Source organism: Gymnodraco acuticeps, unplaced genomic scaffold (assembly GCF_902827175.1).
Source record: "Gymnodraco acuticeps unplaced genomic scaffold, fGymAcu1.1, whole genome shotgun sequence".
NCBI lineage: Eukaryota > Metazoa > Chordata > Actinopteri > Perciformes > Bathydraconidae > Gymnodraco > Gymnodraco acuticeps.
The window spans coordinates 149170-171242 of record NW_022990804.1 but is presented as its reverse complement, the minus strand read 5'-3'; the positions used below and the strand labels follow the sequence as shown (position 1 = coordinate 171242).

General features: G+C 38.9%; 1 protein-coding gene across 2 annotated transcripts in view; it reads right to left on the bottom strand.

The window, feature by feature from the left end:
• The window catches only part of LOC117557112 (soluble guanylate cyclase 88E-like), a 39399-nt gene extending 25014 nt beyond the window's left edge, over positions 1 to 14385 (bottom strand). Inside the window, exons 1-8 of one of the 2 annotated variants that reach the window (XM_034232797.1) lie at positions 14325 to 14353; positions 13764 to 13784; positions 13334 to 13502; positions 12267 to 12399; positions 11316 to 11490; positions 7761 to 7852; positions 6112 to 6369; positions 5135 to 5288 (exon numbers count right to left, since the gene is read on the bottom strand). In XM_034232797.1, coding sequence (XP_034088688.1) covers positions 5135 to 5288; positions 6112 to 6369; positions 7761 to 7852; positions 11316 to 11490; positions 12267 to 12399; positions 13334 to 13485 — 964 coding nt within the window. In that variant the 5' untranslated portion in view covers positions 13486 to 13502; positions 13764 to 13784; positions 14325 to 14353. Of the gene's footprint in view, positions 1 to 5134; positions 5289 to 6111; positions 6370 to 7760; positions 7853 to 11315; positions 11491 to 12266; positions 12400 to 13333; positions 13511 to 13763; positions 13785 to 14324 lie in introns of both variants that reach the window. The other variant, XM_034232798.1, reaches the window with a different exon arrangement.
• Positions 14386 to 22073: the final 7688 nt, after the last annotated feature.

Here is a 22073-nt window from a genome sequence, read left to right as displayed (position 1 = left end):
TAGATGAAAATAAGGAGCCCCTCCCCACGCCCCTCTGAGAGACATTTGGTTAAGAAGAACTCAATGGTGCTCTAGGAGGAGATTCAGGTGATAAGGGGGGGGGGGGGGGGGGGGTTACCTTGGTTGCTGATTGGCTAATGGTTACACAAGACAAAACATCGTTATGACATCATAAAGTGGCCAAAATCTGATCAGCTCATTTTCAGACAGGTTTTTATATAAATGGATCAAAAAGAGAGAGAATCTTTGTTCCTGAAACTTTCAGAGTCTCTTTCCACAGAAGGGACACATGTTGATAAAGAAGAGACATGAAGAAGAGGGGACACATGTTGATGAAGAAGAGACATGAAGAAGAGGGGACACATGTTGATGTAGAAGAGACATGAAGAAGAGGGGACACATGTTGATGTAGAGGAGACATGAAGAAGAGGGGACACATGTTGATGTAGAAGAGACATGAGGAAGAGGGGACACATGTTGATGAAGAAGAGACATGAAGAAGAGGGGACACATGTTGATGAAGAAGAGACATGAAGAAGAGGGGACACATGTTGATGAAGAAGAGACATGAAGAAGAGGGGACACATGTTGATGTAGAAGAGACATGGAGAAGAGGGGACACATGTTGATGTAGAAGAGACATGAAGAAGAGGGGACACATGTTGATGTAGAAGAGACATGAAGAAGAGGGGACACATGTTGATGTAGAAGAGACATGAAGAAGAGGGGACACATGTTGATGTATAAAATATGTGAAAAAGTGGATTTTGCATAATAGGTGACCTTTAAGACGGAGAGTTAAAAAGGGCCATAACTGTGTGAAGGCTGTGTGTTGAATACTAATCACAGTCAGGCTGCAGCAGAATGGTAATGTTCAACATGAGAGTATATTACTAATTCATCACCTTGTTATAAATTCTGTTTCTTGGCTGTTCTTGATGGTTATGATCTGGTTTTATGTCCATTCTGTTTCATTCTTGCACATAACATTAAGATAATAATTGGTTGAAGAAGCATCAAGTTAAAGTACTGATGATACAGTGGAAAATACGCTTAGAAGTAGAAGCATTCAAAATGATTCTTGAGGAAAACTTGGCTTAGTAATAAACCCAAAGGACAAAAGCTAATAGTGCATTTCAGAATAGTACAAAGGATATAACTGTATAATAATTATTGGTGTAAATACATAACTCTAATATTGCCGGTGGTAAAGATGGGGTTATATTTATTTAATCTGTATTTAGTTACTAATGTCAGATACATGTAGTGCAGCAAAAGGTACAACATTTTATAATTTGTACCTTGGATTTGGACATAACATTAGGCGCTTTCACACCGGAGTACTTTTACCGTTTAGTTCCGTAGTGCCTGGAATTTTGCATTCACACCAAAACTTTTACCCCCATTTTAGTGCCTGCTAGAGAGGTGGGACTATACTGGGGAGAAAAAGTACCAATTTCTGATTGGCTGGGCGAATTGCAAACCACGCTCCGTAAAACTCTGAAAAGCTTTTTGAAGCCGTCATTGTATTTGCTGGGCCAGGCCCGGACTGGCCATCGGGAGGACCGGGCGGTTTCCCAATGGCCTGGCCTGCTAAGTGGCCAGCTGGCCTGAGGAATCTTTTTTTTATGTATGTATTGTGAACGCAACGCTGCGCAAATGTGGATCTGACTCTGCCTCACAGAGGGTGACTGGCTGTCTACATGATGTGGCCTGCCGACATGGCCACTTTCATACAGATCATACACTAATGCCCTCGATTGGTCTCTGTGTCATTCAAGCTCGGGAGGGTGTATGTATGTGTGGCGCTAGCGAGCAAGAGAGAGAGAGCGCGCACCGGTTACGTGTAGTGTTGTTGTTGTTAGCATCTGGTGCTAGCTAGCTGCGCTAATGGATATAAGGAGCTGTTTCAACAACAAGGTGGAGGAGAGTCCTCTGCTGTCAGACTGAGAGACTGATAACTACAGCTCAGGTGAGGTAAAGGACTATTTAGGAGTGCTTAGATAGTTAACTTTGTCTAAGTTATCTCTGTGGGTCTCAAACGGTTTGGTCACCATTTATGTAAACACATATTTCCATTTGAGGGGGGAGTGAGATTAGTGAAATATGCATGAATAATACAAAAACAAATGTTAACTAGGTGAAAAAAGGTAAGATAAACTTTTAAAACTTGTTGAGAGCTAAAAACGAGTCTTTGCTGCTGCCTCAAAGAGGAGCAGGGGGAGAGGAGGGAGAGGGGGGAGAGGAGGGACACAGGAGAGGCTGATTCAGGAGCACAGACACACTCACAACTATAAATGAACCAAAAATAAATAAATAAACAAGTTTCAATGTTTTTTCATATTGTATGATATTGGTTATGGCCATGTTCTTAGGATTTTATGATTATTTAAATGTATACAGTTCTGTTTCATATGGGTGTAGTCTCTCTCTTTATTTCCCCCTCAAAGTGCACCAGATTGATGCATTTAACTCCAACATTTAACAAACAATTCTTACCGGGGGGGCATGCCCCCGGACCCCCCTATAGGATTTGAGGTCCACCCCCACTTAAAATATGTTCACATGAACAGGTTCCTAAATAGATTTTCACATTTTTTTAAATAGTGACCCATGTCCATATGTTCATTTTTGGGTAGTAGATTTAAACTAGAGGGCTATCACTATGGGCAGCAACGCTGTAAATATTGACAAATAAATCCAGCAAAATGGCACAAAAAAAAAACTGGTAGTGGCCTGGCTCGGTGTATAATTCCCAGCCTGACTTATTGTCCCAGTCCGGCCCTGTTGCTGGCATTAGCATTATTAGCATTAGCCCCGCGCACCAACGGAGAGAGAATAACTTATGGCAACACAAAAAAAAACATGGAGGCGGTGGAGTGATGAGGAGGTGTCGGCGTTCTGGCGATTTACTCGGAAGGCTGGGAGTCCCAGCAGCTTCTGCTGAAGCCAGTCCCCAACTCCGGGGACTTCCGGCCGGGGACTTCGGGTGGCAGTATACGCCGTGAAGTGGTTTGCGGCCTGCCAGTAAACCCAAAGCAGAAGAAGAAGAAGAAGTGACGTCAGCGGCTTCATTTGCGTAATCTTCCCTCAGGGACTTATTCCGGTGTGAACGCGATCTGTACTTAGTTCCATGGGGGAACTAAGTGCTGGGAACTAAGTACGGCAAAGTACTTGGTGTGAAAGCGGCTATTGGAAAAATGGAAAATATGCAAGTAAAGTACATCAAACAATCACATTTAAAAAAAACTTTTTTACAATACTTGAGTACATCTATTGAGTGAAAGGTGGGGTAGGTAATTTTGGAGAAACCAGCTCGAGTGCGCTAGAATTTGAAAATACACAGCCGGAAAAAATCTGCCACTTCCTCACAGAGCCCCTCCTCCAACACACACGAACGCGCACATGACCAATGAGGGCACGAGATAAGTTTGTGCACAGATGGAAGGCTGACAGGCAGGTAGGCCATCCAGTTACTTTAGCCGGGCCGGCTCAGATGATTGGTCGTGCTTTTTACAGCGCCACGGCTTCCACAGATGACATGTTTTATGTATTTATTGTCAAAGCACTTAAGATATTCATTGCTATCGGGATGTTAAGAGCATTCCATGGAATGTAACAAAAAGTGTATCTCGAGCCGGTTTCTCAAACTTACCTACCCCACCTTTAAATTGCACAAATAACCATTAGTGATATATTTTACTCTTGAAATACCCATAGCATATATATTACTGGATGATAATGATTGTATACATAACTCTAATGTTAGGTGGTAAAGATGGGGTTCAATTTACTTAATCCGTATTTACTATGTAAGTCGCTGCACATTATCCCGCTCAATACATGGCCACATCCTCAACAAAGTAACGACATGACTCCCAATATTAATTGAAATGCTTTTATTGATTTAGAAAATGTGTTTATTAATTTAAAAAATAGTATTATTGATTTACATTTTTTTTATTGATTTAAAATGACATGCATCCGCTGAGAAATGTAGTCCGTTGTTACCGTTTGAACTACGTAGCAACGCCAAACGTTTTTGCGGACTTTTTTGATTACAGATTTGAAAACATCGTTGCTTGCTTTAAAAGTAGCACAATTCATTATATCAAACCTCGAAAAGTATCTATCCCTGCCCTAATGCCAAAGCAACTGGCAACTGAATATTTGTTGCCGTTTGATGTCTGGACCGCTGCGTAAAAAGGACCGCAGCTCCGTGTTGAGGGTTTCTGCCCCGTTACTTCTCCGCTGTTTTCTTGTCCCTGTTGTCTTTTTCTTTTCTTCGCTGGGGACTCATCACTAACCATTCATCCAAATGACTGTGCTCTCCAAATATATAAAAATGAATATTCAAATCCTCCATGTTACTCTCAGACGGGAGACAACGGAAAACTAAAGACAAGCAAACAGTTTGAAAAGCAAACTGTATACAGTTAAATCGACCGGACTTCTTTCTGCAGATGTGAGCGTCCTTAACAACGGTCAATAAATCCTTGACAGCGGTCTGTACTAGTGGATTAACAACGTGTCACATGTTCTGAATTGACCAATCAGAATCGAGTATTCAACTAAGCCATGTAATAATGTCAGATACATTTAGTAAAAGGAACAACATTTTATAATTTGTACCTTGGAAGTGGAAGTATAACATTGTATTAAATGGATATACGGAGGTTAAGTAGATGTACCTCAAATGTGTACTTTCTTGTGTAATACTTGACTAAATATATTTAGTTAAATTGCACCAACAATGTTTGGTGATATCTTTCTTACTTTATTATGCATCAAATTCCCCTTTTTCCCATTTTATTCACTATTTATACTGACATTCACCAGACTGCACTTATTTGATGTGCTCCATTTACAGAATATATATATATATATACGTATTATAATATGTGCTTTGAAGGTTGAGTAACTTTATGTTATAAAAGTGATTTGGCTCTTGAATCGGTTTGATAATCATTTCCTCTTGACTATATAATACATATTTCATTTAGCTCTGCCAGATCGGATGACCTTTAAAATGATGGAGTGACTTGATGGACATTTTGTGATCCCATCCATTTGAAATGAACCCTTTTATATACATAATGCAGTGGGGAATGATTGAAGTGGAGCGACCCGTTACCTCTTTCTTCTTCTCTCTTTGCTTTCTCATTCTCCTCCTTCTCTCGACTCTCCTCCGGATCCTCCTTGCTCAGTTTGGGAATGTTGACCTTCTGCTTGCTCTCCACCACCGCTACAGACAGCAGCTCAAACACATTGTTCAGATGGGTGTAGATCTAATGAGAGGAAGGATTTGTGTTTCTTAGTTTGTCAGCTATAGAGCGGTGCAGTGATGAGTCCTAAAACCCGGAAGTGAGTCAGCATTTCACCACTTCCTGTTCCCCCGTCTCAGAGCCAATGGGATCTCTCCATAGGATTTTGGAAAATAGCTGGAAATAAGGTCTGTGGTTGAGACACATTTAAGAGACGGATCACGTTTTGTTCTACGACATTAAATACATCAGCAGTGACCCCACTGATGAGTTTTGAAGAGTTGACGTATCTGAAAAACGATGGTTGTCAACAAGTGGCTGAATAGGACTACAGAAGTTGTCGAGGTCGTTGTACGTCATTACGCCGAACACGTAAACACTCCCGCTAAGTTTGTTTGCCCTGTTCTGCTTGAAAGCAAGTACCTGCCTCCTGCTAACTGTTAAAACAAACTCTTCAACTTGTACCATTTTGAATCTGTATTTCTGAATATCGATCCTAAGTGGGCGTGACGTTGAAGTCGTGCGACCCTGCTGTACTCGGCTGTCGTTCCTTTATAGCATAACGTTAGCATTTTGCTTCTGGCAATTAGATTTATGATTAGAAAATTATAAAAGTAGGGTAGACATGTGGAGATTATCCGGCTGAACAAAACGTGCATTTATCAAACAGGTTCCAAAGATTTTATTTTTTACAATATTCCAAAATCCTATGAAGAAATCCTATTGCTTTTTTGTCGAGGGAACCCATGCGCAGCTTACTTCCGGGTCGGCCTATAGAAATACGTCATCCCTGCACCACTCTATTGAAATCCCATGAGCAATTTATGATAAACAAATCCGGACTCACGTTATCCCAGGTGAACTCCAGCATGGGTCTGATCAGAGTGAACTCCTCGTTGACCTTCTTGCCCTGCAGGTCGGAGAAGACCTCTTTGAGGCCGTCTCCAATGCGGTACATGGTCATGTCGCGGCGGAAGATCACGCTGAAGGGGAACATGTCGAAAAAGAGGCCTCGCTTCATCGGCAGCTTCTCGTAGCCCGGCGCCGTCTTCTGCTGCGGCGTGCGGTGTTTGAAGGCTGCGTTGTCGAAGTTCATCTTGTAGACCTGGACGGATGAGCAGTGAGACGTTTAAATTACAAGTCACTTACTTAACATGTATTCTTAATGGTTTCAACAACAAAAAATACAGTTTGGGATACAAAAAACGAATAATATTTTTGATTAAAATAGGATTATTGGCAGTTGCATTAAAGGTGACCTATCATACAAAATGCACTTTTGTACGTCTTTTATACATGAATATGTGTCCCCGGTGTTCCAGGGAACTCACCAAGTGTCAGAAAACACAACCCTATTTTCCTCTATACCCAAATCTCTAAAAAAGGGGCTGCAATGGATCTGATACAGACTGATCCAGATTTGAACACTTCTCTGACGTCACAGAAGTGGCGCTACGGCTATTGGGCCAATTCCACCAATCAGGAGGAGACAGCTACGGACATTGCCGTTCGAAAGCGCTGGAGACGCTGTAGTACATATGCCAGGCCTGTAGATGGTGCTGTTCTCACAGAATCAGCCCATGTAAAGACAGTGTTAAATTGAGCGAAATGAGGAATGGCTAAAATGCATGATCTGTTTGGTATTTTGAAAAATAAAATAACTATAACTTAGGAAGTCTTCAGTTAAAAACATCATGTGAGATATAGCCATCAGTCTAAATGTTACAAATAGCTTATATCTGATTTATAAATAATTATTAAATGGTTATCGACATGAATTAAGTTATTGGTTACATCTTATAACCTTTGTTTTATTAAAAATATACCTCTTATACAATTAAAAATGCCTGTAAATGGGACCTTATGAGTTACTTATGAATACAAATGTGACCTTCGGTTTGGGAAGCGCTCGCTTGTTATTTCCAACAGTGATTTATTTCTGCTTATGGGAAAAACAGCAGGGGTGACATTAATGTTATTCTAGACAGTATTTCAAAACACAAAATATAGTTTGAGCTAATTTTCTTGCAGTGGATCAAGTAAAATCATTGATTTTCTGGATGACTTTTTACAAACTGTACACATTGACTTATTAAGAGATTAAAAAAGCTGTTCTTATTTTATGTTTGTTAGTCTCAATCCTCTCCTTCATGCATTTGCGATAATTACATTTCTACGGCCAACATCACAAACAGGCTTGAACTTAATAATAATAATAATAATACTTTTGATTTATTTAGCGCTTTTCCTGGTGCTCAAAGCTCTTAAATGTTAATATTGATGATAGCTGAAGCCAGACAGTAAGACAACAGGAACACGTGCTTGCACATTTGACATTTGTTCTCATGTAAATTATTTTCCCAGCCCAATAAACACTCATCTCCATCCAATAAGCACTTGCTGTCTGAGTATAAACAAGCTTTCCGCCTAGCGTCCCGTTGAAGTTGATTGAGATATTTCCATGCTGATGACCTCATACTTGACCTCAGTACATACCACATACGTCATTTTCTCCGTCTCCTCTTTAGACAGGATTTCCACTTCGATGTCTGTGCTGTAGAATTGCCGTCCCACTTGAGACAGCTGTCCTGTAGGAGACAATCAAACACACACCGGTCATAGATGAGTGGAGTGGAGGTCAACTTGTAGGACATTCAGGCTTCATCGCAATAACACTTGAGAGTAATCGAAAGGCCCTGTTATGTGTTTTTGTATCCGTGGCCTGAATGGATTGACCTTGCCTGCTAACAATGGGACAGATCATTTATTTTACTTTCTAACACAGTATACCATAATCTATTAACAAAATGCAAAAATACTGGTCTGTGTCTAATCCTATTCACACTGTTAATATATTTTTAGTTGTTTTGTACAAACAATTATTTGTTTAAAGTGCACCTATCATCAGGGGCGGTTTTAGGGGGGGCAGGGGGGGGGGGGGGCAATGCCCCCTAACACTGACCCCCCTGTGGCCCCCCTAACAATGAAAAGTTTTTTTTAGTTTTTTTTAAAATGTATATTTTCTGGTACTCGGTTTGCCAACAACCGCAGAATTTTGTTTCTGTAATGTGAGATTGTGCAGACACCCTTATGTAAAGTAGAGATGTAACTGTTCATTGCCTTTATTTGTATATAAATATGGTGTTAGTGCAAACATTGCACCATAACTTAAGCTGAAGCAAACAGTAATAACTATAAGATCTATCTGAAATAAATAAGTGTACTGAAACAAATACCAATAACTGTATTGCATTGTTTTATTATGCACAATTACTTCATACTGTCTAGTTCTCTTTTTCGTCCTGCATTTATTGTGCCCCCCTCAGAAAATAACTGGCCCCCCAGTGGCCCCCCCAGTCAAATTGGTCTAGAACCGCCACTGCCTATCATGCTATTGTTAGGCATATATTATGGGTCTCAGATATATCAAAAATATATAAAAACATGTCTATGATGTGTTTTGCTCAAAATACAAACAGTTAAACCGTGCGTCACCTGCTTGCTAATATGGACTAATGCCTGTGGCGTAACCACAAGCTAGTGAGTTATGTATGTGTGATAAAGAAACGGTCTTTTATTGTGTTAGTGGGTTCATTTTAGGCAGACTTTTGTATGTAATTTTGAAAATGTGTACAAATGTTTAGAAAGAGACGTCACTTATTCGACTGTGACGAGTGTATGCAGCCACGTTGTAGTGAAGTGTGTGTGTGTGTGTGTGTGTGTGAGTGTATTTCACATAATCTTAAGGGATGATGAGTTATATAAAAGTAGTGACATGGATGTATATTGAATGTGTAACTGCAACAAACTAGTTGTAATGCAGATAATATATTTATATGCTTCTCTTGCACTTTTGGTTGCATTTCGTTGTCCCGGTATTTCTACAATGACGATAAAGTGATATCTAATATAATATAATAGGCTCATCACTTTCAGTTTTAAAGGTCAAACTGTTAGCTACATAAACTATTAACTGTTGTGTCATTGGTTCTCTTGGTCCAATACTGTTTGATAACTTTAATTAAAACAAATATGATAATCTCATAAGGCTATTTCAAAGAGTTCACTCCAGTGCTCTCAATGTCTTTTCTAACCTTCTCACTGGTTTCAGTTCAGTTCTCTGCATTATGAAAATTAATGTGCATAGACTTGACATATTGTCCACACACGGTGAACTTAATGTTGCTTTAATGTCATTGAGGTTATCTATCTGTAGTATCACAGCTGAAAGTGAAGGTTGGCTTCTCCACAATGCCTTTCAACTAAAAAGAAGACATGGTGTAGACTGTTTTGACTTTTGTACTAAAATGGATATATTCCTTTTGGCACCCACGGTAAGATATTGTGTTAAACACCTAAAATACCATGTTTTGTTTTTCAAAGTATAGGCCGTTTTTAAATATGCAAAAAAAGGGCTTTAAATAATTTGTAATGTGTCGTATCGTATTCATTGGACAAACCAAATAACACTTTGGAGAAATTGTCAGTAGTTTTTTTTTTTATACTTAAAGTGGACCTATCATGCTATATTTGAAACATATATTGTATACAAAACATGTCTGTGAAGTTTTTTTTTCAAAATACCAAACAGATCACCCATTGTGCCTCATACTGCTCAAACCCCTCTTTTAAAGCCCTATAGAGAAACGTGGATCTTGGGTCCTTAGCTTGAAAAAAAAGAAAGAAGAGGAGGCGGAGCTAATGCCTGATCAGAATTCTACCGGAGATAAAGTTAAATTCAGTTGTGATAAAACGCCATCCTGTTCTAAACCACGTCAAGGATTATTTCTGAAACAGTATGGAGCTCAAATGCTTTTTCTCTTGCGCGTTTATCACAAGGTGAGTTCCTTTTTTTATTTCCTGCTTTTTAAACACATGTGCTCTCCAGTACAGGTTAGCTCTGAGTGTTAGCGAGGCTTGCTAATGTAAACAAAGACGAGATTACGTCCAAAACACGTCAGGCATTGTTTCTCACAGCAACTCTCTGTGGGTCCGCCGCCGCTATGAGGTCACAGCGGATGGAAATCTGTATCCGCTCGTTGTATACCCGTTTTTAAAAGATTTGGGTACGGAGGAAAAGAGAGAGGGTTTTATTTTCTGACGCTGCGTGAGTTCCCCGACGCACCGGGGACACATAGCCTATGTATAAAAGACATCACAAAGTGCATTTTGCATGATAGGTCCCCTTTAAGCACATTTAGTTTAATGGGATTCGAGCGTATCCCAGCATGCAATGGGTAGAAACCTACATAAACACAATGTGAAGATTTAGGCTGCGATTGATTGATTGATTTTCCTTAGAAAGGTTACTAGCTGAGTCAAACGACCTACAGTACGTGGATGTTTTAATAAGAGCATTACTATATTATAGCAGTTGGATTTTCATTAGCAGTTGTCTTTTTCTACATTGTTCCTGAATCCCATGAAGTGTTTCCCGGAGGTTAAGGAAGAGTGCTTATGGAAAGATAGGACCTTCACTTGTTTAAACCCTAGTCCTAGGTTTTGGTGATTAGTCTTTTTAGTGAAATGACCTTAGAGTACTTAAGTGGCGCCCAGGTTACTGTTGAATTCTCTAGATGATAGGAGAGGAGCTTTAATTCTTCTTTTATTATCTCCCTTAAACTAGGTTACACCCAAGAATCCTTTATGAAAGGAAAGGAATATCAACCAGTGTGATTCTCTTGGCACCGCAGTCGTCTTTGAAAGGAGCTTCAATGCTTCCTTTATAATCTCCTTATACATAGGATACACTGGACTATCCTTTACAAAAGGAAAAGAACAACTATCGTCATGTCGTAATTAAATGGCCGGGTGTAAGTGCAACATTTATCCTCCACATCTTTCCTTAACATGTGGACGTTTTTTTTTAATCGAGGTCAAGAAACAGGTTTTGAAAACACATAGGCCTTGATTTGTTTGATTTCTATCCACAACTCTTTGCTCTGCTCTTGTTCTCTGGGTTGGGGGTCAAACCCAGTTTCCTGTGACTGGTAAAGTGTGGTAAACCCTTTATACAGTCTATGGGTAAACCGTAGCTCTGGGCCTCGTTACCTTTGACGAACTGGGTGAAACCTTTGCGGGTGCTACGATAGTGCAGCGTGAGGCTCGTCTCGCACTCCTCCTCCACGCAGAAGCTGGGCGGCTGCACTTTGGGGAAGGAGAAGCGAAAGTACTCGTGCAAGTTGTCCAGCTCGTTGATGAAGTCGCGCACATTTCGCCCCAAGACCTAAAAAAGATGGATGATGATGATATTTAAATTGTAAACTGTGCGGTTTGTTTATTGTGAATTATGTTCCTTGTTAAAGTAGTTTTTCACGTTGTCAGAATACTGGGTATTGAGGATCTATTTTAATGTCTTTCTGGTGCTAAGTAGTCATTGGTTTTGTTTCTACACCTCCCAATGATCGCCTTTTACCCGAACAAACGATACAGTAATGTTTTAACACACAATGTACACAATATCTGTTTTCTTTTTTTGTTACTGCTGAGTTTTATTCCATATTTTAATCCATTCTATTTCTATGTAAATACTGCTATATTTCACTATATTTTTTATTATTTAAAATATTTTGTGTTTTTTTAGTTTAGTTTTACTTTTATGTATGCACCACGACACCAAGTCAAATTCCTCGTGTGAACCTACCTGGTAATAAACCTGTGTCTGAATCTGATTCAATACATTTCCTCTGGATTTTCAATCATTGATTTATTTTTTAATGAATGAACGAGACCTTCGTTGCCCATTACAAACATTCAATTGCAAGAGCTTTTTGTACTGCTCGCATCTAAACAGTTCTTGTCCAGATCCAAGCGTCATGATGTGGTTGCTCGCAAATGACTTTGATTCAGAATTATTAAACATAACTGTATTCCATGAGGCCAGATGAGCTTTGATTTAGTGACTAATGCATCATCAGTCAGTGATGTAGTGTAGACATGAGGACATGCACTTAATGCTGCTGTTAGCTAAAGATAATCTGAAGGGAGGGTTCACTACATCACCTTTAGGATCCGCTCGTATCCGTAGTTTCCGATCCTCTTGACCATATAGACCCCGAAGGCGTACATCAGCTCGTCGTGGGTCTTTCCCAGAACCTCACCTGCCGCCTTGGCCAACCGCAGGATCAGGTTGTCACTGCGTAGTAGAGAGAAAGCTATTAATACATGTGGCTTTTAACATATGCTAAGTTAGCTGCTAATGCTACGAGATTTAAAATCAGCTTTCTGGTAGGGCTCTGACAAAGTAAAGTAAGCAACGTTTCATCAAACAAAGACGAGTGCAGGAGTGAGCACAGTCAAAATGAGAGTAAAAATAGTCAAAGTAATACAACATTTACTAATGAATACTTGCTGTATTACTGTGCTAAACTGCATGACACTACAGCTGTTTCTGACATGGTGTCTAACATGTTGAAGGGTATGGTCATAGGCAAGGGTAGTTTTCTTGTATAGCACATTTCAACACAAGGCAATTCAAAGTGCATTAAGATAATTTAAATAAATGGGAAGACAGTCATTAAAAAGTGAAGAAAATACAAATAAAACAAAGTTAAATAGAATAAGACCGATTTAAATACGAGTAGAAAGGTTACTCTCTTCTCTCTATTGTCCTTGACTTCCAGCTACTGTCTTTTTTGTGTGTTTATTGTGCATTTTTGATGGGTGTGTATGTGAGTAGTGTGTAATGTTTGACAGTTGTTCTTTAAGAAATGTAATACAACATTTCAGATAGAAAGATTACTCTAAAAATGTGAAGATATGAAGAGTTCATAAGTAGTTCATATTCCACCTCGACATTTGTTAGAATTTCAGGTTCACATAAGCTTAGGCCCCTAAATACAGAATATCTAACAAAGAATAAATGTCATTATTGTGACTGGCAGCCGAGTTTTAGCATTTATTCAGGTCTTAAAATGCTGCACTTGAATTATGCAAAAGTCAGGTTGCTATGGTATTATATAAGACTCGCTTGTGAATATTTAGCCTCAAAATACACAGTGTTTGCTATTCAAGCACTTAAAACCTCAATTCAAGCACCACAGTATGACGGGGAACCATGATCTACGTACTTGTACATCTGGTGTCGGACAAACTTGAGGTGGGGTATCTCTGCTCGGTTCTCGATGAGCCTCCACACGTCCTCTCCGTAGGATTCATTAATATAATCGTTGACGGCTTCCAGGTACAGGCCGTACATCTTCAGAGGGTTGGAAACCTCCATATCGATGCCTTGGTTAACTGCTCAGCTGGGGAAGAAATTACACATCCCGAATACTGGCTGGACTCATCTTTGTTAGGGTCAGCAATTTTAAATATCACAGCTAAAAAAAAAATCTATTAGAATCCAGTTTTCCTCAAGAGGAGAGACCTTTGGCACCGTCTTCTTAGGAGATTAAAGGGAGACATTTTGCTTGGCGTGTAAAGACTTTCTTTCAATGCCAAAAAAAGTAAAACTCTTTCTATCCAGTACGGAAGTAAAGATGGAAATATGTTGTATACCTGTGTGACACTTCAGGTCACCTTCTCAGACACCAGCAACATGTAAAAAGAGAGCAAGATTATCAACAAGTTAATTAGCTGTGACTGTGCTGTGTCTGATGCAGCTGCTTTCTATACAACACAAACCACTAAACAAACACAACAAGGGAAATCCAGAAGCCTTTGATGCTCAGGTTCATTATTTCTACCCGTAGGTAGATTTAGTTTGCAGATAAAAAGACAAGGGATCCATCCTGCCACACTCTAAAAACAAACACAGACACATCTCTAATAAAAGTACGAGCTGCTCCGTCAAATCTCAAAATATTAAAAAACATTTAAAAAGAAAAACACTAGTACAAACATTCAAAATTCATAATTAAATAAATCTGTGTGACGCAATTTGTTAATTTGTGCAATAGCTGCTGGGATAGAACTGTTTCTATACCGCTTCGTTCAACTAACCTCCGGCCCAAAGGAAGAAGCTTAAATCCTGAGTCCATCCTATCATTTAATTACAGTTTAACCCATTAAAAACAGCTACACAAAAGCATCCAAAAGTAAAAAGAGAAGTCCCCTTACCTGCAGTCCCTCAGAGCTGTGAAATCCTGATCTCCAAATGAGCCGAACATCTCCAAAGCATCGCTCCTAGTTGAGAGTTTCCACCTGCAGCTGACATGTCTATTCCCCCCCGACACTCGCCTGTCAGGTCAATAGGTGACGGGGGCCAAAATAGCAGCGAGGCATGTTAGTGGCAGGTAGAGTGTTTTTTTCACACACTTAACTGGCAACGAGTCTAATTTGTAAGACATTAGCATGGCGAGGAAGTGTGTGGCTATACATGGGAATCCCTTAAAAAAAACATTTCTGTGTTATGTAAACCGAGGCGCACAATGGGAGGCTCATTATCTGAAATTACCCTGTAGTCTTTCGCAACAACTCGTTAGGGCTTCCAGGTTTCTTGGCTAATTACTCCACATTTGCATAATTACAGTCAGGTGCTCGTTTAAATGGCAGGCATTGTGTGGGGGTTGGCATTTGAATGGTTTTGTCTGAAGCTGGAGAAATAATTGCAAACATTGAGGCCTTTTGTTAAGACTGCCGCTGATCAGTAAAGATTACAATGTGATTAGCTTGTGTTTTCACTCAGATAATGATGTCTGTTATGACCTCTAGACTCTAATTTACAGCTTGGAAACGAATATTGCCATCATAAAAGCAGGTATGTTTGGTAAAACAAGAGAGGAAGTGTTAAACTAAACTGTCAACAAGTGTGTCTGCCTGTGAGTAACTGCAGACTCAAGGTTAAAGCACACCACCTCATCCACTAGGGGGCACTGTTACAACACCTTAATTCATTACTGGTTTATTCAATTCTACTGCTTGGCGGAACATGAGCTGAAAAATGATTATAAATGTGGCCTTTTAGGGAGTCCAGACAGGGAAGATCAGACTGTTATTTTACGACACTGGTGGCCTGTCATCTGTCATGTTGCAAAATATACAGAGCTGATTCAAAACATCATTTTAATCTGCAGAAATGACTCTTTTTCATATTTAGATTTCTAACATCATGTAGAGGTCTAAGACCAAAAACAATGTCAGACATTTTCTTCTTCACATCAGGACTTTTTGTTCACCATCAGCATCAAAACCCTTGGCCTTTCAATCTTAATAGTTATATATTGAAGTACAATTACTCAATCCATCATTATTTATATAGCATTTATCAGACACACAAGGTAACACAAAGTGCTACACAAAAACATACATAAAAACAATACCACACATAACTTCATACTTGATTAATAAAAACATTTAAAACCAATAGAAACATCAATAAACACAGGAGTGAATAAAACAAGAATACAAAAATGCAATAATTAAAATGAATAATCAAGAACACAATGATACAATTATAATAAATACATGAGCCACCTTTAGGTCTTTCCACTTGTGTTTATATACACTCTTATTTACTAGTTTACCTTTATTTTTTTATGGCACGTCTCCATACAAATCCATTGTTTTTTGCCATCCTATTGTCTTCGTTTCCCCCCCTTACTTTGGTGTTCGCGGTCAAATTTGACCAGTCCTGTTTTACATTACATTACATGTTACTTGTTAGACGCTTTTATCCAAAGCGACTTACATACTTAATACTGTGGACACTTTTAACTGCTATTACATTAACACAAACACCATTAATCAACACCACATTTCATTTAACACCCTTTCAAACTGTACATATTGTATCAGACTACTGGTATACATGAACAACTATTGCGTGTGCCAGGTGTGATCCATGTGGGGGGAGGGGCACATAAGAGCGGGAAATGTGTCAAATTGTTCTGTGTGTGTGTGTGTGTGTGTGCCAGGTGTGATTCACATCGGGGGATTGGGCACATAAGGGGGGAACACATCTAGAGTATGAGTGATCAGCAATTGTATATGTTCAAATGTCTACTGTGAAGGATATCATAAAGCCTTAATGCAATCGAATGTAAAACAAAAGATTGATGGAAGTAGTAAATCGGTCAGATTTGACCCGAAGACAACAGGAGGGACACTTAAAACCTCCATCTTAAGCCCCACGGTATGATGGGGAAACAGGATTTACGGATGTATTGCACGTTTTCACTTTAACTTTGCATGTTCATTATAGATATTTGTTGTTTTTATTCATCTTTAAATTGTACTTCATCCCTCTGATTCTAACAGGGAAGATGTGTGGCCAGTACCTGTTGTGAGTGATAATGAGCGCCTCTCAGATCCATTTCTTGGCGTTTCTGCTACCTTCCCCCTTCACTTCCTCCCCCCTCGTCCCCTGTTCGCCAGGTGCTGCTGTCTGTCTTTAATGGCCTGTAGTGCGACTCTGCCCCATTGCATTCTGGGTGGTCTGCCTCTTAGCCGGGGAACAGAGGGAGATAACGATGTGCTGATGGTGCCAACCACAACTCCACACAAGACACCGCAGATACTTTTCATTAAAGACGACATGACTCGTATTTTTCCTCTCCGCCAATATCACACCCTGAACTTCCTTTCCTCCCCGACAAGAGAGAGGTGTCGCCTTCTCAAAAATGTGTCCAGTCGTGTCATTTCTCAACTCCTAACAAGGAGCCAAGGAACTTCTCCCATTGTTTGACGTGAACAGCACAGATACAAACTTAAATGGAAACACAGTACAGGTTTCACTCGTATACAGAGACGGCAAAACAAAACACATTCTTTACTCAAGTAGAAGTACAGATACTCGTGTTTAAAGATACTCTGGTAAAAGTAGAAGTACTGACTAAACTTCTTTACTCAAGTGAAAGTAAAGAGGCTTTGAAATGTACTTCAGTAAAAAGTACCCATAACTAGCAGCTGCTTTAAAGAGTACCTGACCTCCCTTTATATTAATAGAACAATAATGTCATTGTTAGCTAATGAATGTTTCCATGCTGAACAACGGCAACATGACAACGTTTCCATTGGTCCCTCTTCTTTAGAGAAGACCAGGAAATGATGGATACACGGATCGTGTTCAAATCAATAGGCACGCAATGACTCTAAAGAATAATGATCACGCACCAAACACACATTCAGACTAAAGGAACCAGCTGTTTGGAAAATGAGAGAAGTAGAAAGTACAAGTATTTGGGTTCAACATGTATGAAGTAGAAAGTACAGGTATTTGAGTTCAACATGTAAGAAGTAGAAAGTACAGGTATTTGTGTTCAACATGTGAGAAGTAGAAAGTACAGGTATTTGAGTTCAACATGTAAGAAGTAGAAAGTACAGGTATTTGGGTTCAACATGTAAGAAGTAGAAAGTACAGGTATTTGGGTTCAACATGTAAGAAGTAGAAAGTACAGGTATTTGAGTTCAACATGTAAGAAGTAGAAAGTACAGGTATTTGAGTTCAACATGTAAGAAGTAGAAAGTACAGGTATTTGGGTTCAACATGTAAGAAGTAGAAAGTACAGGTATTTGGGTTCAACATGTAAGAAGTAGAAAGTACAGGTATTTGAGTTCAACATGTAAGAAGTAGAAAGTACAGGTATTTGTGTTCAACATGTGAGAAGTAGAAAGTACAGGTATTTGTGTTCAGCATGTAAGAAGTAGAAAGTACAGGTATTTGTGTTCAATATGTAAGAAGTAGAAAGTACAGGTATTTGAGTTCAACATGTAAGAAATAGAAAGTACAGGTATTTGTGTTCAGCATGTAGAAAGTACAGGTATTTGTGTTCAACATGTAAGAAGTAGAAAGTACAGGTATTTGAGTTCAACATGTAAGAAGTAGAAAGTACAGGTATTTGAGTTCAACATGTAAGAAGTAGAAAGTACAGGTATTTGAGTTCAACATGTAAGAAGTAGAAAGTACAGGTATTTGTGTTCAACATGTGAGAAGTAGAAAGTACAGGTATTTGTGTTCAGCATGTAAGAAGTAGAAAGTACAGGTATTTGAGTTCAACATGTAAGAAGTAGAAAGTACAGGTATTTGTGTTCAGCATGTAAGAAGTAGAAAGTACAGGTATTTGGGTTCAACATGTAAGAAGTAGAAAGTACAGGTATTTGAGTTCAACATGTAAGAAGTAGAAAGTACAGGTATTTGTGTTCAGCATGTAAGAAGTAGAAAGTACAGGTATTTGAGTTCAACATGTAAGAAGTAGAAAGTACAGGTATTTGTGTTCAACATGTAAGAAGTAGAAAGTACAGGTATTTGAGTTCAACATGTAAGAAGTAGAAAGTACAGGTATTTGTGTTCAGCATGTAAGAAGTAGAAAGTATAGGTATTTGTGTTCAGCATGTAAGAAGTAGAAAGTACAGGTATTTGTGTTCAACATGTAGAAAGTACAGGTATTTGTGTTCAACATGTAAGAAGTAGAAAGTACAGGTATTTGAGTTCAACATGTAAGAAGTAGAAAGTACAGGTATTTGAGTTCAACATGTAAGAAGTAGAAAGTACAGGTATTTGAGTTCAACATGTATGAAGTAGAAAGTACAGGTATTTGAGTTCAACATGTAAGAAGTAGAAAGTACAGGTATTTGAGTTCAACATGTATGAAGTAGAAAGTACAGGTATTTGAGTTCAACATGTAAGAAGTAGAAAGTTCAGGTATTTGAGTTCAACATGTAAGAAGTAGAAAGTACAGGTATTTGAGTTCAACATGTAAGAAGTAGAAAGTACAGGTATTTGAGTTCAACATGTATGAAGTAGAAAGTACAGGTATTTGAGTTCAACATGTAAGAAGTAGAAAGTTCAGGTATTTGAGTTCAACATGTAAGAAGTAGAAAGTACAGGTATTTGAGTTCAACATGTAAGAAGTAGAAAGTACAGGTATTTGTGTTCAGCATGTAAGAAGTAGAAAGTACAGGTATTTGAGTTCAACATGTAAGAAGTAGAAAGTACAGGTATTTGTGTTCAGCATGTAAGAAGTAGAAAGTACAGGTATTTGGGTTCAACATGTAAGAAGTAGAAAGTACAGGTATTTGAGTTCAACATGTAAGAAGTAGAAAGTACAGGTATTTGTGTTCAGCATGTAAGAAGTAGAAAGTACAGGTATTTGTGTTCAGCATGTAAGAAGTAGAAAGTATAGGTATTTGTGTTCAGCATGTAAGAAGTAGAAAGTACAGGTATTTGTGTTCAACATGTAGAAAGTACAGGTATTTGTGTTCAACATGTAAGAAGTAGAAAGTACAGGTATTTGAGTTCAACATGTAAGAAGTAGAAAGTACAGGTATTTGTGTTCAACATGTAAGAAGTAGAAAGTACAGGTATTTGAGTTCAACATGTAAGAAGTAGAAAGTACAGGTATTTGGGTTCAACATGTAAGAAGTAGAAATTACAGGTATTTGGGTTCAACATGTGAGAAGTAGAAAGTACAGGTATTTGTGTTCAACATGTAAGAAGTAGAAAGTACAGGTATTTGTGTTCAACATGTAAGAAGTAGAAAGTACAGGTATTTGGGTTCAACATGTAAGAAGTAGAAATTACAGGTATTTGGGTTCAACATGTGAGAAGTAGAAAGTACAGGTATTTGAGTTCAACATGTAAGAAGTAGAAAGTACAGGTATTTGTGTTCAACATGTAAGAAGTAGAAAGTACAGGTATTTGAGTTCAACATGTAAGAAGTAGAAAGTACAGGTATTTGGGTTCAACATGTAAGAAGTAGAAATTACAGGTATTTGGGTTCAACATGTGAGAAGTAGAAATTACAGGTATTTGTGTTCAACATGTAAGAAGTAGAAAGTACAGGTATTTGTGTTCAACATGGAAGAAGTAGAAAGTACAGGTATTTGTGTTCAACATGTAAGAAGTAGAAAGTACAGGTATTTGTGTTCAACATGGAAGAAGTAGAAAGTACAGGTATTTGGGTTCAACATGTAAGAAGTAGAAAGTACAGGTATTTGGGTTCAACATGTAAGAAGTAGAAAGTACAGGTATTTGAGTTCAACATGTAAGAAGTAGAAAGTACAGGTATTTGGGTTCAACATGTAAGAAGTAGAAAGTACAGGTATTTGGGTTCAACATGTAAGAAGTAGAAAGTACAGGTATTTGTGTTCAACATGTAAGAAGTAGAAAGTACAGGTATTTGAGTTCAACATGTGAGAAGTAGAAAGTACAGGTATTTGTGTTCAACATGTAAGAAGTAGAAAGTACAGGTATTTGAGTTCAACATGTAAGAAGTAGAAAGTACAGGTATTTGAGTTCAACATGTAAGAAGTAGAAAGTACAGGTATTTGAGTTCAACATGTAAGAAGTAGAAAGTACAGGTATTTGTGTTCAACATGTAAGAAGTAGAAAGTACAGGTATTTGAGTTCAACATGTAAGAAGTAGAAAGTACAGGTATTTGAGTTCAACATGTAAGAAGTAGAAAGTACAGGTATTTGAGTTCAACATGTAAGAAGTAGAAAGTACAGGTATTTGGTAAGTAAGTACAATTCGCCAGAAAAATAAGTAGTGGAGTAAAGTACTGATACCAGAACAATGTATTTAAGTATAACAAAGTATTTGTACTCCACTACTTCCCACCTCTGCTGGTAATATATTCCCTGTGTGTCGCTGCTCGTTATCTGTCGAAGGAGTTAAGGGAAGGATGATCAAATATCTGGGGAGTATTTGGGTCACTGGAGGAAACCATGCCGAGTCGGATATATTCAGCTCTGGCAAAAAAAAAAGGAAGAGCAGCTGATATCATTTTTACAGTGCAGGGAAAGAGCTCACCATTCAAACATTGGACATTGATTAAAGCATCAGCACAAACACGTTATTGGAGCATTGCGACTGAGTCATACCCCGCAAAGTTATTGGGTGACAAACTCCCGGCATAAACTCCTGCTTATTGTTTACAAGCAGAAGGCCCTCCAGATAAAATTGTAAATCCCCTCAGTGCAGCGGGGGCTGTGACTGCACAAACGCTGCAGGGATGATTCCTAGCGTGTGGCAACATGGAAATGTGTTCCTCTGCTGAGGAGCTGAAACTGTTGTGACCCCGTGGTTGAATACTTAATGGGAGTCTATCCATATCCCAGTCCTATCTCTCAATCCCCTAAGCTTACCCCCCTTTAACAGCCAAATAATGCACCACATATTTCTCCAGCTCAATCCCATGATACCTCCCTCTTATTGGTTTTTCGCTATCAACACAGCAGGAGCTCGACTCTACTGCTACGCTAGCTGAATGCCAACAATGTTGAGGCATGTTATTGTGTCTTTATGCATCACCCTCTCTCCTATATTTATAGCTCCTCTGCGAGTTCTTCCCTCTCTCCTCCCTGCTCTGTTTCTTTTCAGTTTCACCTGTCAGCATCTCCATCTCTCCCTATATCCTTTACTCCACCTGCTACTTTTCTCCTTTCACTTCCCCCACGCTCTCACTCTCCTGTAACGCCTGCTCTCTGCAGCCGTCCGTCTTTATTTATTGCAGCGTTTTGAGGATATCAGTCCACAGCAAGCACGTGCACAGGATGTTAGAGGGGCAGGGGCCCACATTCAAAAAAGGGAACCCTGTAAATGTCTGTGTCTATTGCATAAATCTAGTCCCTGAAAATCTACTTTTGTGACAGTTTTAAGGGATATTATTACCCAGAGTTCCCCAAGGTGTTATGGTAGAAATGTAATGTACGGTTCCCATACACACATAGAAACTGCCGGATGCTAACCTGCATATGTTGGGCAATTAACAAGATTAGCATAACTTGCATACATTAAAATTAAGGCATTATAACCTATGTAAACAATAGTTACAAAATGGCTTTGCCAATTTGAACCCTTTGAGTGTTTTTGGAGGTTATTGCGGATTCTGAATCCATATCTGACATTTTCAGAATAAAAAAATGGC